Source organism: Rhipicephalus microplus, chromosome 9 (genome assembly GCF_043290135.1).
Source record: "Rhipicephalus microplus isolate Deutch F79 chromosome 9, USDA_Rmic, whole genome shotgun sequence".
Classification (NCBI taxonomy): domain Eukaryota; kingdom Metazoa; phylum Arthropoda; class Arachnida; order Ixodida; family Ixodidae; genus Rhipicephalus; species Rhipicephalus microplus.
Genome location: NC_134708.1, coordinates 45,906,282 through 45,927,510, shown reverse-complemented (window position 1 = coordinate 45,927,510; position 21,229 = coordinate 45,906,282). Strand labels below are relative to the sequence as shown.

The following is a 21,229-nucleotide window of genomic DNA, read 5'->3' as shown; positions in this document are numbered from 1 at the left end:
AGTTAAAATATCAACACCAAATCAAAGATTTGACGACGCGCTAATGGCATGCACAGCGATGCACCGGATAATGCCTTAGGCCCGCATTTACAAACTCATATCTTACGCTAAAATTACTCCTAAAAAGAACTTTTAGGCATTCGTGGTGCTGAAAATAGCCTATGTGTCAGGATCCACATCACGTTCTTTATGTCGAAAAAAAAAAACAGTCCTAAATTTTGTGATTGTGCAGTAAGCTAGAAAAGTTGACCCAAATAGCAACATTGCTTATAACTCAGTGCAAACGAACATTCCCAGTTTAAACAAATAAGTATATAAAAAAGGCAATCTTTCAAACGAAACAAAGTTGTCAATAAAGCAACAGACCCATTTGTCGACGAGTATCTGATAGCTACCAGAGATAGTTTCAACTTCTTGACGGTTACGAAACGAACACTAAGCATGGCAGATACAAAAAAAAACTGCTTTCGTGTTCGCAAACTGCTGTTGCTACTGTCGCGCTATCGCTAAAAAAGTGGCGTGCTGAGGAACGAGGCTGTTGAGTAAACGCGGGTCAATGCACCGCTCTATGTGTGCGTGCGCCAGCGACGCATGCCTCCCACGGAATATCGCGCTGTCCCGCGTGACTCGGCTCCCTTATCGATACCAATGTCGATACACACTTATCGGTGCTTTTCGCAGAACGGTGAGCAGCAGCCAAGTTCAATATCTAGGCTGTAACGACGTTGTATTATTTACATTAGGCTTACGCCTAAGATATATATATATATATATATATATATATATATATATATATATATATATATATATATATATATTAATGAGAGCAACGAACGCGTTATTCGAAGGTCGTAGGTTCGATTCCTGCTCACAGCTGGTAATTTTTTCATCCACTTTTCTTTCTTCTTTCTTCCTATTTACATTCCATTGGTTCTAATAACTTCCCCTGTACCTCATCACATTTACTGACGATAGTTGTACCCGCAGTTCCCACGCTTTGAATGTAACACATTTCTTTGCTCGTACTAATACCTTTAAATACAGTTTTTTTCCGCGTGCAATAGAACTGTGCAATTCCCTGCCTGGTAGCATTCGCACCTTACCACTAACCGACTTCAATGTTGCTGTCGATGAATACCTTACTGACGCGTAATTAACTTCATTTTTACTTTTGCTTTGTTACGAGTGTACTTGCTTCACCATTTGTTTTATTTGTATTTTTTCTCTGTTGCCTAGTATTATATAACGTTGTGATAGCCCTGAATAGGGCTGCAGTATGTATAAATAAAATGAATAAATAAATAAAAGCTTTTATATTCGATGGCAGTGTTGCACTGTCAACATGTCTGAGAAAGTTGATAGCGAATGCTAAGACATTGAAGTCGGTGAGCTCTTCAAAAAAAGGTTGGAGTACAATGTTGCAGGAAGTGTCTGTTTGCCACCCGAGCCAGCGCTCGAATATTGGGAAATCTCCGAGAACGATGCCGTTTTGCTTAGGCGCCTGTTGAGCACGAGTCCATCCTTGAGAAAGCTATGCTTATGGAACATGCCGTTCAGTGCGTTCAGGATTTTATTGAAGGACCTCTAAGAACTTCACTTGCGTGCCATTGAATGTGGAGGGCAACATTTCAGCGTTAAATTTTCCGGAGTGTTCAGCAACCTGAGCTTGTTGGACTTGCACTGCGAAAGCGTGGGGACTGCGGCTGCTAATGACATTGCGACTTATTTACGAGGAAACAAATATAAACGTGCTGTTACGGTGCCCCCCACACACACGGGCAATAATTGCGTTTTAATTGACAATTGCACAAGTATGAACGCTAAATTTTGAGCAGCATTTATAGTGGGCGCTGCAGATAAGGTCGGCCGTTTCGAGTACCCGGTGCCATTATGAGTGTACAGACAAATGTACAGACAGACACTTTCTAACCTTCATCATATGTATATATATTCAGGCATCTTCGCAGATAGCGCGGGCGTGAATCTGGGCAGCCTTTTTGTTCCTCTTGAGTTTTCTCTTTCATTGAAACCACTTTTATAGTTTCGTGCTTTTCTATTTTTCTCCGCCTTCCCCCCCTCTTTCTCCTATTTTTGACTTGCTTAGCGTTTTTGAGTTGTACATGGTTTTGTCTGCGTTACAAGTGACGACCTAATATGACAACTCACGCACTTTATAAAAGAAAAAAAAAAACGACAGTGAGATGCTTTCGACCAACGAGGGCCCCCATGCCATTTTTATTCACATAAAAAACAAGTCACCATAATAATTGTGCTGAATAAGACAGTCATTGCAGGGTATCAACAGGTGTAACTGTGGTTTTTGGGCTACTTGTCAACTTTAGTGAACAAGGTTAGTTGAAGATTGTGTGTCGAAATGAAGGCATCCGACTTCGAGTATTGTGGAGTGTCACAATTTAAACGAACAAGCTAAGGAGTGTCGTTGGAACTTCAGACGAGTTAAAAGAAGCGAGTACAACGCACAGAACTGTTATCCACGTACAGAATATTCGTTTCACCCACGCAAAACACGCGCCGGAGTACAGTGCTATAAACGAACCCTGTTCGAAACGCGGCTAAACATATGTGAGCGCCGATTTCAACTGCGCCCAGTTGATCTTGACAGCTGCGGGGTTTTTTGAAGCAAGGGTACGTTCTTGCTCTTTATCACAAGGGTAGTCGAGTTCAACGTCCTAGCACTTAATCTTGTTCTAAATTAAATTTCATCAGACATACCCACGGTGACAGAGTAATGCAAAAGAAACTTTCTTGTCCTAAAATAAAATCCTTTGAAGACGTTTCGCGTACGTCTCTTAGCGGCAAAGGTTTCCCAAAAATTCTGGCTGAAAAAAGGTTAAGACCACTTCAAGCTTAAAACTATGGAGTTAGTTATGTGTCTATGAGCAGTCGCCAGAGCTTTTGGAGGTGTGCTTGCATAGCAGGCCTTTTGAGAGCAGGGTGCGTTTTGAGAGCAGGATGAGGCCGTGGTGAAAAGTCGATGAATCCTGGAAACGAAGTGGAAGAGTGCGCTTTAAACAAGCAAGCGCTCAAATAAAAAAAAAAGGCGGAGACCGGCGAGAAGTTAATTAGAAATGCATCCATAGAATACCCCCTTTTCAGAAATGTAAATTTAGCTTTTATGTTTTGCAGTATGAACAACTAAACTGATGGCGCGTGGTCGTGCACTTACGTCAAATGGCATGTTTAAGCTCATTTTGTTTACGCATGACGCGAAAAATGTAGAGCGGGCTCTCTTGATATAAGCATTCATAACAGACAAGCCCCAGAACCGCGTCTCCGCTTGAAGCTCTACAGGGTGCCACCATTACTTGGGCAAATATGCAGTGCAGAGAAACTCACTTGTGAATTATGGAACGTGTCCATTATTACAATGCCCACATTTTTTCTGCTATACGTACACTGCAGCACTGGCGGCGTCGTTAACTATGGCGCCGAAATAGATTCTTGTTGCGATATCATAATAGCTTTCGCTGTGATATATAAGGACCACAAATCCCATCGACGTCATCAGGGCCATGGCCAAGAGTACAGAATGGCTGCTACCGATGTGCAAGAGGTGGGTGTAGAAGCAAAGGATAACAGCCACCACATATGCTATCTGTCGCCCAGGTTGACGTTATCGCTTCATTTTGAAACGCCAGGTTGACGGCATGAAATGCAACCTGCTGTTAAAGCTACTGGTGCTTGGTTGATAGTAGCAGTAAAAAGGAGTTATGGAAGCTTGTGGATTTCTTTTCCGATTTTCTGCGGTATTTGTTACGGACACTGGCGACAGTGGCGAAGGAGGAGGTGCACGGAAAGCCATCCACTGATCAGATTACAACTTTCGCTGCGAAATGCGGCCAGCGCGGCAGGCGTTTAATCTCGAGACCATCGGACCAACAGTCAAGCAGCATAACCACCCGACCATCAAAGGGGGGTACATGATATGCACCTACACTGATCTTCTAAGCGCGTATACGTAGCCGTGGGAGAGATCACCAGAACGTCGCAATGTTCGGCTCCCCACGTTTGGTACCACCACATTTTGATAAAGTTCTGGAATGAAGAACCAAAACTAACTTGTTTCTGTTCAACCATACTAAGGAATCCCAATACAATTTAGCTCAATACAATTTAGAAAAGACCCCAGTTCAAATTATCCACGGTGTTCTAGAGTATCTTAATAACTGGCATCTCAAACCTTCACATAGGAAAAAAAATACCGCTGCAAATATACAACTGTTGCAGTATTACATTCCAAAAAGACATGACGCGACACATTTATGATAAACGCCGTGGTCGAGGGCACCAGAAATTTCAACCACCCGAAGTTCTTTAAAGTTCACCTAGATATAATCTTTTTTTTTTTTTTGCCGACGTGGAAATGCGGCCAGGATTCGCGTCCTTGACCTTCGGGCGAGAAGTCAAGCACTATATAGGCCACCATGGCAAGCTGATAGTAAAAACATGTTTAAAGCACTTGAGAGCCGTAAGTGCAGAAAACTACGAAAAAACAACTATATGTAGCAAACTTACGAGCCACTTTGTCAAATTGAAGGCAATAAAAATCCTGCATGATCTTGGCGACGGTAGCAGGAGGCCCTTCACTCTGGATGAGTTCATCGGGCCTTGGCTGAGACACCTAGGAGGGTCTACTTCTGGGTGGGAAAAAGAGCGAAGAAAGTATGCTATTGGAAGTAGCTGCGTAGTGAATCAAACATTATAGATACGAATAAACGCAAATGTAGTTAGAGTTTCTAAATCTTCGTGGCTGCCGAAATGAAGCCGCATTGCATAATCTACGCAGGAAAACAATATCGGTGGTAAATGCTTCCTTGTTGGAGGTCCAGTGTGCGAAGAGCTTATAAGGTCTATTACACCAATTAGCCTGAGACGCCTCCAAGGTGCGATTCATATTTTCTTTTCAACCCATTGAATTCACTTGCAAGGACAAGTTATATAACAAATATGAATTGTAAGCTGCACACGATATTTCATTTTATCAGTGTATCTGAAGCGCAAACTTTAAGCGTCAATAAATAAAAGATATTTGTGTGTTTTTTCCGTTATCAATAGTCTGCAGAAGCAGTCGAACGCTTTGTGGACACGGATCGTTGAAGTTTGTTTCTAGCACTAGTTCCTGACAGAAGAAAGGGCGAAAGGTTTCGCAGGGAATAACCGCAGGGGATCATCCTGGGGCGTCAACGGGTCATCTCAACGGGGAATAAGGAACTCTCCAGGGTGCAACAGTGCCGACTAAGGTTTAATAAGGTAAGGTGCTACCGTCAAACGAAGTGTAAATCAAGATAATTGATTGCGACAGTCCTTTCAGTCCCTAAAAAGGTCTGAACCGTGCACACATCCTGTAGGTTATCTTCCTCTTGCCACGGAGTGCATAGAAGCAATGCGTGCCTCACGGCCCTTACCAGTTACGGTCGTAATCATGGTTCTTTTTGGGCTTACCAGTGGTGCAAACTCGGGTGGAAGCCCTAGAATACGACGGCTTCTCAAGACACCTTGGGGCGATTCTATCGGGCCGGCACCGCCTTCCGCTTCGTGCACAGGGGGTTCTTGCACAGGGGGTTCTTCCACAGGGGGTTCTTGCAGAGGTGTTTCTTCCAGAGGGGGTTCTTGCAGAGGGGGTTCTTCCAGAGGGGGTTCTTGCAGAGGTGTTTCTTCCAGAGGGGGTTCTTGCAGAGGCGTTTCTGGCACACAGGATATATCGCGTCGACCAGCCTGTCACGTGAAACAAGCCATGTAAGTGCATTCAAAGAAAACGGTACTTGTGAAGTTCTTGTAGGCGTTGCATAACTCCTAAAAGCGATTTCCTCACCGTGTTTTTTTCTTTTGCTCTGACGAAATCAGTGAGCGCAAACAGACTTTGGTGCTCCCGCTGAACTCAAGAAATAGCCTCCTCAGCCTTAAAAACGAACGCTGTATGGGTCTCTTGCATGCGCAGTGGTCTCGACTATTTCAATGGGTCGGCAAAAATATTTGGGGCTCCAAATTTAAAGGTCCACACTTATTTGGTATTATTTCTTGCGTATTAATATATAACAAATGAGATGACAAGGACTTGAATTACAGGCCGATCAAGTTTCTCTCCGTCGTATACAAGCTATCTACAAAGGTAATTGCCTACAGAATTAAGACATGAAAATTCAATCAACCAAAGGAACAAGCAGGATTTAGAACCGACTACTCAACAATCGACCGCATTCATACTATGAATCAGGTAATAGAAGTATGCGCAGAGTACACCCAACCACTATACATAGCCTTCATCGATTACGAGAAGGAATTTGATTCAGGAGAAATATCAGCAGTCATCGTAGACACCCTGCGGAATCAGGGTGTCGACGATGCATAAAACACCTTGTGAAACCCACAGAGGATCCACTGCCACCATAGTGATAAAGACATAATATTGAACAAGAAGGGTGTAAGACAAGGGGATACGATCTCCCGAATGCTATTTACCGCTTGATTACAGGAGGTTTGTAGAGTTAGTGAAGAGTACCTTATAGTAACCTGCGCTTCGCCGATGAAAATGCATTGCCGAGTATCAAGGAGGACGAGTGGCAACTCGTGCTTACTGAATTCGACAAGGAGAGAAGAAAATGCAGAAAATGAATGTAATGTGAAGCAACTTCGGAAGAGAACAGCGCTTCGAGATCTGTAACTCCAAAGGCTACGTCTATTTAGGATAGGAAACACCTGAAGTTGTTCACATAAGTCGATATCAAATTATTGAGCGAAGATACACGAATCTTAGTGTGTGTACAACGCTTCCTGAAGCTGGAAGAAACGCTTGCAGCAAAGAGCGTCACAAAGTATACGTGGCACGACCCTTCCAAAAGAAAGTGAATACTTACGATTATTACCATGCAAGTAACAAGCTCGTGCCATCCGTGAACGCCTCCATAAAGAAGCTCGAAGAAACCGAATGCCGAATGAGCTGCGCAGAAACAAATGAACAGGAAAATCTTGAGCAACAGGAAGTAGGCTCCGGTAGAACAAATCGCGCCGAATAACCTTCGGGAATCGAGTAAGCGATGCGCAAGCATGGTGGTTTATCGAATGTGAGGGCCGTGCTCTAAACGCCGTTTTCAGGTCGAATCGACATGGCGTTCATCTGTGAACACTAAAGTGCACATGCGCACACACGGAGAGACGCGACGCCTGCTGGCGTCTCCAGTAAAGCTTGGGACAACATCCCGAGGGCATGCAGCAACCACGGAAATGTTTTGACCTCCTCCTCCTTCTAACGCACATAGTCCTTCCTGTCAGATGGCTTGCACACGTTGTCGAACTGAGTGCTTTTATATCACCTTTTCGAAATTCAGTGAAGCACGTTATACCTGGCCACATTTGTTTTGCACAACCGGGTACATCGCAGTCACGTGTACCAAGTCAAATTGGTGACGCAGAGCTAACTCTGCAAAGTATGAGAAGCGTAATGCAGCCTTATAAGTGTCGTTTTCAACAAGGGCTAGATATATATAATCCCGATAGCCTTCACTTTCCCTAGTTATAGTTATGTAGGTAAATGAATATTGGCGTTTATATATGATTACCCACCTGATCATGTTTTGTTTTGTGGGCATATCAAACAGAAGCTCACTTTATTCTAACTGCGCTGTGTGGTGATCAAGCAAGTGAAGTTTGCGTAAATTTTTTTCCTTCGTGCAACGTCTCACTGCACAGTTTGATAATGAACATTTACATACCCAACGTTTCACTCGGCTTACTAAAAAAGAAAGGATCGCTTTCAACACCTCCTACTTAGCATTTTTGCGTGTGCGCAACAGCCTGTCTGTCTCCCATTTATTTCTGCATATTGGCTCTGCCACGCAGACCGTTCCATCTCGCGCGAGAACTGCCTGTTCCGCTCCGAGAGGCGACGCCATGCGGCGGATGCGACGTCCTATTCGTTGTACTAGAGTGTACTGGAATAGCTATTCTAGTACACTCTAGTTGTACTCAAGAGCATGCATGGCCGGCTGGACATGAAGATTCTTGCTTGTCCGGGTTGAAACCAGAGATTTCGTAGGTAAACGACTGTTTCGCCGCTTATATGCGCATGGCCCGAGCTTGTTCGTTTATGTGTCACGGAACTGCAAGTTCACATTTTTGTCAAAGTCGTGCATGTCATTGCAAACTCCATTCTTTGGCATCAAGATGCAGATTGCGATCAAGAACATATTAAATTAAACCAAGTCGTTCTTACGTTGCCATCATGCAATACAGGTCTAGATGTGCATTAGACTGCGTAAACTCCACTTCCGACACCACCACCACTGCAACGTGTCACCGAAGGTCGGGGCCAGATGCTTATGTACTACATGCAGATGTGAAACAGAGCGCTCAGAGGAGAAGCCCGCTTTTTAATAGCATTGAAGGTATTCAAAACAAGCAATTAACGACTGGGCGTTTCCCTCTATACAGATTGCATTCAGTTAACAACGCGAAGAAAAAAAAAGAATTGTCCCCTTATCTGCATGTTTAACTGCAAAGGTCGTCGAAAGACAATAAATAGTCTTGCGTGTGGAGAGAGTGAACGAAACGTTTATTTGATGTTCTGCACGAGAAAATCGGTGAATTGTATTCTGAAAGCGCTGCGTTAGAGAGTCTCCATCCGTGCAGCCGAGGCGTACGAACGCATCGAGGCACGTTAGACACGAGCGCCATCTGGCACTTATCTTCGAAAACGAAGTAAAGCGTGCGCACCCTCTTAGAAAGATGCGCGTCTTTCTCGGAGGCGATAAGGCGTAGAATGCAAAGCGACGGGCAGGTGACACCACCGTTTCGTCTTAGCAAAGCGTTGGGAACACTTGCCTTTTTGAGCATCACGTTGCACTGTCAGCGCAGCGTGATAAACGCTACGGTCTTTAAGATTACTTGTATGTGCCTTCTCTAGTATAAAGACACGTACAAAACATCGACGTGTAGTTATGGTGCCTCAGATATGCGCAATAATTGCTTTTTAATTGACAATAGCACAAGTACGAACGCTGAAATTTGATGAATATTGGTGGGCGCTGCGGATGAGTTTGGCCGTTTGGGGCATCGTTATCGTGGACAAACAGACAAATGTACAGACAGACATACAAACAGACAGATCAAAATTTTGGCATCGAAGGTTTCCCCCCTTTAAAAAAGGGGAGCTCTCACCGTAGGATACCTCTGCGAAGACGTGGAGTGCCAAGCTCAGTGCGATGCCAAAGAAGAGTGCGTGCATTGTCCGTTTAGCAGGGCCGTGATGAGAGCGCAAGTAGACTGCCTGCGTCGCAGAAGAAAAACATCGTGAAGAGCAAGAGAGCAACTAGAGGGAAAGAGCGTACCGTCGAGTCCCTGCGGCGTGCGAGCTTCGCTTCCAAGAAGTCCACAGCGCGGAGATAGCCGAAGTCACTGACAAAATAGAAGCCTACGCACACAAAATGAAAGGAAATCGAAAGGGAAACCGGGAAGATGGCTATGATGAGGAGGGAAAACGCCCTCATCCAGAAGTCGTTACGCGCGTGGTGTACGAGAGTGAGGTACCGGTCGCGCTCTTCGGGAGGCACCAGTTCCTGGCGTGCCAACCAGAATTCTCTGAAGTCATCCTTGATGGAGCAGTGGAACACCGAGTGGGTGATCATGGCGATGACCCAGCCAAAGTACCACGGCCGTGTCGCTGTCGCTCGACTTATGCTTGTGAACACGTTGGTCGCCTGCACAAACGCGCGTGATTTACCGTAAGGCCGTTTCACGTGACATCGTTTCTGCTCCTACACCAAGACTAAAATAGTATATTAAATTGGTTCTTCCGGTGACTAAACGAGACTATGCGCAGTATCCCGTGATTTCATACCTTTGCGATGTTCACTGGCTAGTTTTTATTAGGTTCCTAAAAGAAAACGCTTCAGCAGAAGTAATCTCGTCGTTATTGTCGAAGTTGATGCAATTGTTCGGATTTTCTTGTTCTTTCTTTTTGCAACTCATGAGCGATGCGTAGAGTATACCACGATTTAATGTTTTTGCAATGCTCACTCGCCAGTTTTTCTTAAGTTTCTTTAACAAATAGAAAAAAAAAGGAACGCTTCAGCAGAACTGATCTCGTCATTATGGTCTAAGTTCATGTGAGAGCCCGAACGTGCAGATAATTGCCGAGCTCTTTTTTTCCACGGCAGCATTCAAATTACTGCACACATCGGCAAGCACAACGGCTTCGTTTCTCTGAAAGGCATCAATCGTCAATGCTGTCGGACCCCCGCAGCTATCATGCCGGGCGAAGTGCGCCCTTAAGCTCCTCCCAGAGAGAATCGTAAGAACACAATGCACAATTTAAGACCCCCGTGTGTTGCACAACCTCCTAGATTAGCCCGTGTTTGGCAAAGCAGCAATGTCAACTGATAGCTTCACAAACAACTTTGACGTCATGATACTGACACGGGGCGACGTGAGAACATAACGTATAGATAGATCACGTGAGTTCTAACTTCATTCGCCTGCTGTTACTCTCCTAAGGGTCCCGCATACGAGGCACTTATAGCTTTTGCTTGAAAACTGATTTGTTGGATGGGAGATGCTTCCGGGCTGTACCCCTTTCACCTTTCACTCTCCCAGCCAATCGTCTGCTGGTCTAGAAACTTACTGGTATCACGGCACGGCAGCCCCGTCAATAATGCTAGGTGCATGCATGCGCTAAATTTCGAAGCATTGCCGTCCCACCGACAAAAGTTCCAGAAACCAACATTTACTACTTTTGTCCATTAACCGAGGGCAAAGTGTCAGTGTTGCGTTAAATATTTTAGCCAACAACTTCCTTCCAGCTTGCTTTAGCGAAATGAGTGTTGGGCCTTTTACAAGTGTTGGCCGCCCCGAAGTGACTAGCACTGATAAACCTAAGACCCAGTCAAACAGCCTGCATGATGAAAGAAACAGCTGAAAGCAAGAGCGAAAGCAGGAGCTCCATTTTTACAACCCGGTTAAAGGCATGTGAAGAAGGCATGTTGCAGCCATTTTAAATAGTACAATAGAATGACATGGGGAGGAGATTTAGATTCGGCAATCTGCTTATACATCCGCATTATCTCGTGTTTTATCCCCTGTAAACGGACATAGTGTGGAGTCAATGCCTCACTGATCGTTATACCATGAAGGGTCCTGGTCCTTTTTTAAAAGAGGCATGCAGAACTCTCATAGTCATCGTCTATGTATACATTGTCTTGCTGCAAATACGCTCGGAAGTCTATAGAAGTATTTTTTCTTCGTATTTCTTTTTTATGAATTATTGATTTCGAGGTATCAAAGTATCACGCTTGACATAATTTAAGAAGCCTGTTGGCGACACCCTATAAACCACTTTGCACCCTTATGGAGGTTTCAAGCAAGCAAAACACCCTTTTTTGCTGACCAAAATGTGAACTAAGGGAGTGAAGGTGTTTTTCTCACAAACAATCGTTAAGGCGAGGTGTTCTAGTTAAAACACCCTTTAGAAAGTAAGAGTGTTTAGGTGATTGAAACGCCTACAGTTCAGAGAGACAATAGCAAACGAAGTGATAAGCGGAACTCGCTTATTAAAAATTCGTTGGATTTCGGGCGAGTTTAGAGTGAGAGATTAGTCTCTTTCAAGGATATCCGCAACAATTTATACCATAAATTTACCCATGTTTTTTTTTCATGTTTGGGGATGATTTATATACGGAGCAGAATTATTCCCAACGGCTCTAAACAGCTGCTAAAAACACTATGGTTACATGTAGCAGACTGCCACCTTAAACATTGCAGCGAGACTGCTCCGTCCATAGAGATATTTTACAATAATCTTGGTTAATTGTGTGCTCTGTTTGGCGGGTGCGTGCATCTTCTATGCTGATGTCATCTGTAAATGGACGTTCCCTAAATGGTAGATTCTATTTTTTGCGTTTTTAGGTGATAAGGATGTTTAGGCTATTGGAAACATTCTATGAAATGGGTGTTTCGACGCGTTAAAAACCGCCTCCAGGGTGAAAACAAGTTTACTGCGTAGGGTCTGTTCTCGAACTAATTTTGCGTTGTTTTTCTATCATCCTTGATATTGTTTCTGTCCCTGTTCGCGTCATGAAAAGACGGATCTTATCCAGGCAGAGTTCATCCGACTTCAGCTCTTTCAAACTTGACATTGCACGTCTAAATGATCTCGAGTAAAAAACAAACACAATAAAAGAAATGCGCAAAACACTTACGCCACCCTTTCTGCTGATGACGTTGTCGAAGTCGTAGCAAAGCTGGTAGCCCATCGCGAATATCAGGTACGTGGTCGGCCCGACAAAGCCGAAGAGGAACCGAAGCAACACGTTCCTTGTGCTCAATCGCGCCATCTGCAGTCGTGGTGCAATTTCGACTCGATTAAGATTGTCATCCAAGGCAGCTCCGCAATGCTCATGACGAAGCTCGTGCCGCGGTTACATCGAAAAATAAAATAAATAAAATAGCCGCTTCAAATTCTTCAGTCAGCGCCACAAACATGGCCTGTGAATCTCGACAGGCCACGTCACAGCCGATATCTCAGCTGATACATAGCCTGATGGGTTACTAGGTATCGCTGTGCGCGTTGATGGGAATTCATATCATCGCTGACACGCTATAAGCTGCCATTTTGCAGCAACGTGCGGCAACGTGGCGCTTTTAGATTCGCAGCGGCCGCTGCGAATTGGCCGATGTAGGATTATAGGGCATTCGACACACACTATCGTGTTCGTGTGGCCCACCACAGTATAAGCTAGATGTTTCTCGTCATATGAAATTATGCACGCTCATAGTTCACGCTCATGGAAACGTCACACTCACGGTAACGTGCAGCACGGTTCACTGTTAAAGGGAACACGAGATTTCTAAATGCTGCGCATGCGCATTGGTTTATCATGGTGGTGCTTGCAGCGTGTCGTCTGCTACTTCTCTGCCCATGCACACGGCGCTGTGCGCTAACGAGCCTTGACCATTTCACACTGTAAATGGCCTGATACGAACACGACGTTCCTGTCCTTTAATACGCCGGTATATGTTATGAACAAATGAATCGGACTTCAATTACCTTATCGAAAGCAGCCAATTCCAGCGAGCCGTTTGTGAAAAATACGATGGGGTCAATGCTGATAGCTTGAGAAAACTGTACCAATAAAAGAAACCGCTCACTTTTTTGTGCTCGCTGGAAATTTGACGAGCCACAGGCAGAATGACAGCTGGATAGTATACATCACGAAAATAGGGAAATGACTTCCAATGCTTTCACGCGCGCAAGCGGAGAAGAAATTGAGCGCGCGCTGCCGTTACGATTCTATGCGCATGCGCCGCATTTACAAGTCTCGCCGCCAGTTAGCGCCACGCCGCCCGCCGACCACGAGTTCGAGTGTTCCCTCCAAGAGTGGACCATACTGTATACAGTGCATGGGCTACGAAGCAAACGTCAGCCATGGTGTGCCTGGCGGCGTTCTTCTTCCCAAACACGCGGATGGCAAGCGCCAAGCACATTCCATTTTCCAAAGTACGAGTACCTATCAGAAGCACTCGAGTAAACAGCTTTGTCAGGGCATCTACGCTATAATAATACGGTTTCATGCAATTCCAGCAAAAAAAAAAAAAAATGCGTACCTATAGCCAAGTCAGCTGATGAGAACCTAAACGTTTCTTCAAGGTGTGCGCTTTTGGTGGGCTCAACTACGAGATCGTCTTCTTGTCGACCAACTTTGCTCCGGAAAAGGGAATGCGCTTGAAATTCGCTATGAGCGGGCTTACAGACAACAGCGCGACTTGTCTCAATCTTGCCGCCCGGGCCACCGGTCAGTTGCGACTAAGGAGCATGACTAAGTTGCGACTAAGTTGCCTCCGTTGCGACTAAGGAGCATTTGTCTAGAGCAGTGGAACACGTAACTGTGGACGCAGCTGCTTCCTCGTATTAGACACAATCTTCTGTTCACGCTTGAATTAGAGCACGGAGACATAGCATGCGGTATATGACTAAGGGTGATGTCGTTACGTCGTAGGTTTTGGCTTTTTTGCGAAAGAAGGCGGCTGAAAAGGCCGATTGACCACTCCCGACAAGTGCGATTTGGGCTTTACCACTTGAGCCTTTCCGCTTGCCTCGGCGGTCAGATCTGTTTCGGCGGGCAGGCACAATAAGTACACTCCCATTACACGAATATTTAACTCGGGGTTTAAAAAGTCTAGAGATGCAGTCGAAAATAGTGGCCAAGGCAGGCTTACCGTGGCGGTGTTCTGGACTAGCCGTTCTGAAAGGTGTCCAGGAGGCTTCCAAAAAGGGTCGAAAGGCCAACCTGCTCTCTTGCTGAAGACAGCTGTGCGACTGATCACAGCGTGCGCGAATAGATGAGGCGTCGAAGCGTTTCAACGTGCGCTCTAATGGTGCGCCTTCCATCAGGGTGCTCTCGAGATATCTTCCCTTCTGAGCATGCGCAGTTGGGTCGTTGGTGGTGAAGCATCTTGGCGTTTGAAGAGTAGCAAAGATGGACAGAAGGGCATGTTCGGCGACGCCCTTCTGTCCGGCGATAAGTGCGATACGTTGGGCTAGTCGGCGAAGTTGTTACGTCACCTTATGAATAGCGATGCACCATGGAATACGGAGTGCTATTCTGTTTGCTTAGTGTAGCTTTGCGATGCCGGCACGCTTACATATGAAGGGTCCTGATAACATTATTAGTGGTTAGGGTTTAACGTCCCAAAACTACCATCTGATTCTCAGAGAGACGCCGTACTGAAGGGCAAGGGAAATTTCGACCACTTGGGGTTCCTTAAAGTGCACCTAAATCTTAGCCTACGGGCTTCAGGCATTTTCGCTTCCATCATAAGTGCGGCCGAGATTTGATCCCGCGACCTGCGGGTCAGCATATGAAGGGCCCTGATGTATTTCTACATGATCAGTCACGAAGCACTATAGCAGGGAATAGTATTCCGTTAACCGTGGTACATGTATAGACTCCCAGAATAGGACTATGTAAAATCGTGGAAATTAAAGAGTAGAGGCCGAAGCCGGATGATAACTTGACACAAAAGACTGCGTGTTTTCAAGAGATATTGCGATGAAGTTTGACGGTCAGAAAAAAGACTTATGGCTTTTTTTTTTTCAATTTCGAAATTTGTAAATGAAAACGAAGCCTTTCAGATACTTATAGTAAAACCACAAGCGAAAAATTTGTAAGTAAACAGCTATTGAGTACAACACCAGTGGTCCTCGAACATCGCGACTGTTCAAAATTTCAGCAGATCCCACGCACCTGGGAATCTACGTTATGCGAAGCTTTTGGAGGTAAGGTGACCACGTGGCAATTTTTTTTTATTGAGCGACACGTCATGAAATGACGCTAAATTTATGGGCAAACGTTGCACGCACAGACATATGTTGAAGAGTTGCAGATGTTTATATAACCAGTTATTTGCACTTGCGCAACTATGCCAACTGGAACACACGTATTAGAAACACCAGAAGGTGATACGAAGCGCTGTTGCTCGCGAGGATGCTGGCCCTGAACACTGCCACATAAATCACCTTCAGCGCATGGCAACTAACCCCAATCGATGTTAACCCGACGTGACTGATATATGAATGGAGCACATGTGTAATGTTTATAAAATTGGTTAGGCAGCACTGCAACCACTATTGACGTTTCACGAAGATTAACGTCTATTTGAAAAGTAGTTCCGAGAACTGGCGTAGCTCTGTGGTAAAATACTTCATTGCCATGCAGAATGCTTGGGTTCGATTCTAGCTGGGACCCTGACTGACATTCATATTCTTTCCATTCGTGGGGTCGACGCTACCGATTTCCGGATATTTCTTAACGCTCGCACGTGGACGTGTTTGACGACGTACGTGACAGGATTGTGAGTTTATTGAGGTCTTGAGCAGCGCGTCTTATTCGTCCAACCATCTTACCCTTCCATGCTAATTTTGGCTCACGCATAGTTGAGGGGGTGACCACGAGAGCACTCAAAAGTAAGTGGCTGGATAGATAGATAAATCATCATCATCATCAGCCTGACTACGTCCACTGCAGGACAAAGGCCTCTCCCATGTTCCACCAGTTAACCCGGTCCTGTGCTTGCTGCTGCCAATTTATACCCGCAAACTTCTTAATCTCATCTGCCCACCTAATCTGCTGTCTCCCCCTAACCCACTTCCCTTCTCTGGAAATCCAGTTGGTTACCCTTAATGACCAGCGGTTATCCTGTCTACGCGCCACATGCCCGGCCCATGTCCATTTCCTCTTCTTTATTTCAACTATGATATCTTTAACCCCCGTTTGTCCCCTAATCCACTCTGCTCTCTTCTTGTCTCTTAAGTTGAAAAGACTCGTCGATTCCTTTGCACGCCGTTTTGTGCGTTCGCCTAGCCAGCTGTCCTTTTCTCCATGAGAAAACCCCTCCGGATCCTGCCTCACTGAGCGTACCCCTGCACGGAACCTAAACTTTGACTGAGCGCAATGAAATTGTCTCCAAATAATCAACCATAGCACACTAGAGCAAACGAGCTGTCCAACCATGATAGAGGGGTCATTAGCTAGCTGTGCTGCAAAAAAAAAAAAAGAAAGTGCGAAGGACAAGTTTAACAACGATCGATGGGAGTTCCTTTCAAAGCCGGTCAATAGAAAAGCACTTTTTTTGCTTTCTGAGAAATAAGAAAGTTCTTGCGGTACTAAGAAATATAGAATCTGTAGTATCATCACCAGTTGAACTGAAGGCCTTTCTAGAAGATATAGCTCAGGGCCTAAAAAGTCGTAAGACGGTAAGTCGGGCCAGTTGGTTAGGATCCATCGTGAACTTTCTTACAGCGCAACACCAGAAAAAATACAGGACAGGGAAAGAGTAGAACAGAAAGAAAAGACGGCGCCGTCTTTTCTTTCTGTTCTACGCTTTCCCTGTCCTGTATTTTTTCTGGTGTTGCGCTGTAAGAAATTTGCAGCTTAAGGCGCGAAAACGACACGGACGAAGAGAGACAGTACACACACACGGAGCGCCTGTACTGTCTCTCTTCGTCCGTGTCGTTTTCGCGCCTTAAGCTGCAAATATGTTAAACCAACAAGCCCAGTCTGCTATTCTTACGCTGTAAGAAAGTTCACGATGGATCCTAAAAAGTCACTTTACGACAATTCCCCATACCAAGCCCAGTCCTCGCATAGGGCTGAAAATTTTGAAGAGGTCACACCAGCAAATGTAGTCAGAACACTACCCCATTCTGCTCCTGGCCCTGATGGCATGACGACGTCGGTGATAAAATCAGTACATAAAATATACCCACTTGGCCTACTCGAAATTACTAGTCACTTACTTAGAAGCTCTTGGATTCCACCCGATTTGAGAATGATAAAAACGATTACATTATTAAAAAAGTAAGGCGCTGGGTTTACCTTAGATATTATCAGGCCCATTGCACTTGCATCGAACCTAGTAAAACTCGTTGAAAAAAATTATATAGACGTATAAATCGATGGATGTCAGAAAAATTGACACTGAGCCCATGTCAAATTGGATTCAGACGTGGTCGCTCCATTTGGTGTGTGCACGTAGATCTCGAAAGCAGAACTCAACTTGTTTGATATCAAAAACAATACTCCACTTTGGTAACCTTCGATATCACAAAAGCCTATGATAGCATGGAGCATGTGAAACTGCTAGATTCGCTTCAGAACTTAGGACTGCCTCAATACTTTGTGGCCTGGATCCATGCTTTCTTAGGTGAAAGAGAATTTTACTGCTCGCAATCTAGTGTCAACTCTACAATATATAGGCAAACGAGAGGTCTATTGCAAGGGTCAGTACTATCGCCCTTATTATTTAATGCACTACTATGCACTATTCCCATACAGCAAGATGTACAGGTCTATGTGTATGCCGTGATATCGCATTTTTTGCTGCGTCGGCGGACATCCACACACTGTATCTGATTCTGCAGACATACATGAATAGCCTGGAAACGTTGCTGGAGGACATCAACCTATGTCTCAATATAAACAAAAGCACAATCATAGTTTTCGCACAAAATGCCCCAGTGCGAATTTCACTAATGTACCTACAAGACGCCATACCTCAGGTCGAGTCAGTTATAATTAGGTACATAGGGGTAACCTACACCGAAACACTTGGCTGGAGTCCCCACATGGCTGCTAAAGGGGCCCGTGCCGTAGGGATGCTGCGCAGGCTCAGTAATTATTGTGCTGGTTTGCGTAGAGACGTGCTCGTTATGATATATTGCATGTACATTCGACCGATATTAGAATTCGGCTGTGTTTTGTTTTCTGGCGCTCCGGCTTTCAAGGTTCGACCACTGATTCTGTTAGAACGCGAATCTTAACGCTTATGCCTTGAACTACCTACATATGTTGCGAATAATATCCTATACAAAGAATCCCGCCTGCCTTCTCTTATCAACTGATTTTATATTCTAACAGTACGAACATTCCTAAAATCTATGCATCACCTCAGTGGAGGTCACAGTATGTGTTCATTATTCAGCAGACCTCATTTTTCAACCACCAATGGTCTAAACTACATGCCCTCAAGTAATATTTACACAGAAACTTTTGGACCCCTTAAGAGCTAACCTTTGGGATATACTTGTACTCAACACTGTAGATGCAATTAGGATTAAATTTGATGATATATGTCCCAAGAATGCAAAAAAATTACCATATAAGTGTATAAATGGCATTTGGGACGATCATCTAGCCAATCTAGAAACATCCATTGTAATAGCAACTGACGCTTCTGTACACGAAGAGTAGGCTGGCATAGGAATCGTATCATCCTCTCTAGATTGGGCTTTCTCAATTTGATTACCAGACTTTACCCCTATTTACCGAGCTGAGCTGATGGCAATAGTCCTAGCATTGCGTAAAGTGCCCCAAGATCTATCAGCAGTGATTGTTCTAACAGACTATCGGTCTGTAGTGCCTTAAGCTCACCAACTTTTTCGCGTACCTTAGAAACTTTCTACTCGCTCATTCCTAGACATGTGCGACTCGTTCGACTAGTTTGGGTACCAGGCCATAGAGTTTTAGCTCTCAATGAGCGTGCAGATGCACTAGCTGCATCGTCCCTTGATGGTCCCGTTTCACCTATATTGCCACTTCAGAATATATCACAGCAGCACGCTTTGAAAAACACACCACATCCAATAACTTCGAAAAATCTCCTTCGTTTTTATCAGACTATCCAAAGCTAAAATTCCCTTGGAAGAACAAAGAAAGGAAGAAATCATAATTACAAGGCTGCGTTGTCGAGTCCATTCATTGAACTTTTACCTTCACAGGTCGGGTCTGGCACAGTCGCCTTTGGGCCTTTATTATAATGAGAGTGAATCTTTGAAGCACTTCTTTTTGTCATGCCGAAAATTCAAAAGAAAAATTTACTCGAAGAACCCCTACGAAAGTTGGCCTTATACTTGACACTTCCGGTGATTCTTTCATTTGGCGCAGTCGCATTTGGTTTCAGTCAAAGGAGCATTTTCACCACTGTAATAAATTTCTTACGAGAATCTAAAGAAATCCTAACTATAGACAACTTCAGTTTTTTTTTATGTATAGCATTCTTTTTTGTGTTTATTGTTTTTCTTTTCAAAGTTCTTTGTTTGTTTAGAAATCTAACAACATTAAGTTATTACCTATATTACCTAATTAATCCAACTATCCCTTTCAAGAAGTGAATTAATTTAAAAAGCAAGGCACCGTCCCATTCATGGCCTCTCCCTCTAAGTGGGTTGCGCCAAGGTGTTGAGGAACCAACCAACCAATCAATCAACCAACCTCAGTGCCACAGCACTTCCTGACAGGCACCTTGATGTTCTTGGTCCCAAGTTTCGTTTCGAGCCGTCACTCAAGCGAATGGACAAGTTGGGGTTAGCATGGTCAATTTCCAGGCAAGTGGTGGAAGAGGAGCGACCCAGGTGCATTTCGGAGTGTGTGGATGCCATTGCTAAAAGACTCAGACGAACCCACAGGGTAGGGACAGAGTCCGCCCAAATTGTATTTTTTTGGCAGATAACAAACTACAACTTCTTGTAGCTGACAAGGAAGGTTTCTTTGTTGTTATTGATGAAGGCACCTTTTCACGAAGGGCCGTGAAAGCACTTAACAAGAACTTTGTACCTGCAAATCGCAAGAGCTCAAAAGTAAAGAAAAATGCTTGTTCTTTGCTTTGTGACATGAATATTGAGTGGTTAGCTCCTGCGGTCAAATCTGCTAAGCGATCTGAACTTATATATAATTTTTTTCGGTCAAAACAAAGAAGCGAGAAATGCCTTTCAGAGCGATTGTGTCTGAATGAGACACGTGGCAAAACGTTGTTTCGAGATACCTGCAAAGCAATTTAGAAACTTTTTTTATTCCAGATCCTTTTCGTGTCAGTAATTCTGAAGCGGTGGTACAGTTTCTGAGCACTGATAGCTCAAGCAAATTGTAGCGCTTTCAGTCTAGACATTGAGGATTCATACTGTTCGATACCTGAAGATGAGCTGATTGCAAGCGTTCAAAGCTGCATCGCGCAAGGTAATGATGAATTGTTTTTTAGCCTGAAGTGTGGAACTTCTGTATCTAGTTTTCTAGAATTACTTAGCTTCTACTTGAAGTCAACCTTTGTGGCTTGCGGTGGTAATCTTTATGTCCAGAGATCAGGGATATGCATAGATTCTTCAGTAGCTCCGATTTTAAGTGAAATTTTTCTGGAAAAGATTGATGTGCCACTTCAAAAGCATCTGTGAGGACTCCCGGTTCACGTATTCAGATACGTCGATGATTTTTTTGTGTTCACTACGTCTTCAGATATTACGCAAGATGTGAATATTTTCAAGGTTTTTAAAGAAACAGGCAAGAAACTACACCTTTCTTTAGAATCGCCGGATCTGAAGCAACTGCAATCTCTAGATCTTTACTTGGTCTTCGAACCCCAGCATGTTTGCTGGTATTATTGTCCCAGATCCGTAAAGCCTATACTCAATTACAGGTCGAGCCACTCTAAGCTAGTAAAGAGAAGCACTGTTACTACGAGTTTGGGTTTTGCTCTGAAACAGTCCTGTCAACACAGAATGAAAATGAGCTTTGACAGTTAAGTAAGGAAACTAGTACAAGCAGGGTATCCTAATGATGTCATCACGTCCGTGTGTAACAACATGATTAAGAAAGTTAAATTTGAAGGGAACCACTCGGGGCGTCGTGATGAGAGTAGAAAAGGTAGGAGCATAGCAGTAATTACTTACCTT

The 21,229-nt window shown here is 44.3% G+C and overlaps 1 protein-coding gene and 1 long non-coding RNA gene across 5 annotated transcripts in view; one reads left to right on the top strand and one right to left on the bottom strand.

Moving 5' to 3' along the window:
- Positions 1-2,202: 2,202 nt before the first annotated feature.
- On the bottom strand, positions 2,203-14,464 carry LOC119163784 (uncharacterized). 4 transcript variants are annotated; one of them, XM_075873534.1, is made up of 9 exons: positions 14,227-14,454; positions 12,210-12,344; positions 9,544-9,713; positions 9,345-9,427; positions 9,175-9,283; positions 6,876-6,958; positions 5,464-5,736; positions 4,537-4,658; positions 2,203-3,002 (listed from the first exon to the last, which is right to left on the bottom strand). In XM_075873534.1, the coding sequence occupies exons 3-8, from the start codon at positions 9,602-9,604 to the stop codon at positions 4,653-4,655; spliced, it is 615 nt and encodes a 204-aa protein (XP_075729649.1). In that variant the 5' UTR covers positions 9,605-9,713; positions 12,210-12,344; positions 14,227-14,454; the 3' UTR covers positions 2,203-3,002; positions 4,537-4,652. The 4 variants fall into 4 exon arrangements, with proteins under 4 accessions (XP_075729649.1, XP_075729648.1, XP_075729647.1 ...); XM_075873533.1 differs by having other exon boundaries at positions 6,885-6,958; positions 9,345-9,713; positions 14,227-14,464; XM_075873532.1 differs by having other exon boundaries at positions 4,537-4,655; positions 9,345-9,713; positions 14,227-14,459.
- LOC142771717 (uncharacterized) overlaps positions 5,704-21,229 on the top strand; it is a 38,162-nt gene continuing 22,636 nt past the window's right edge. The window contains exon 1 of the long non-coding RNA XR_012886099.1: positions 5,704-5,757. This is a non-coding gene — a long non-coding RNA (uncharacterized LOC142771717). The remainder of the gene's footprint in view (positions 5,758-21,229) is intronic.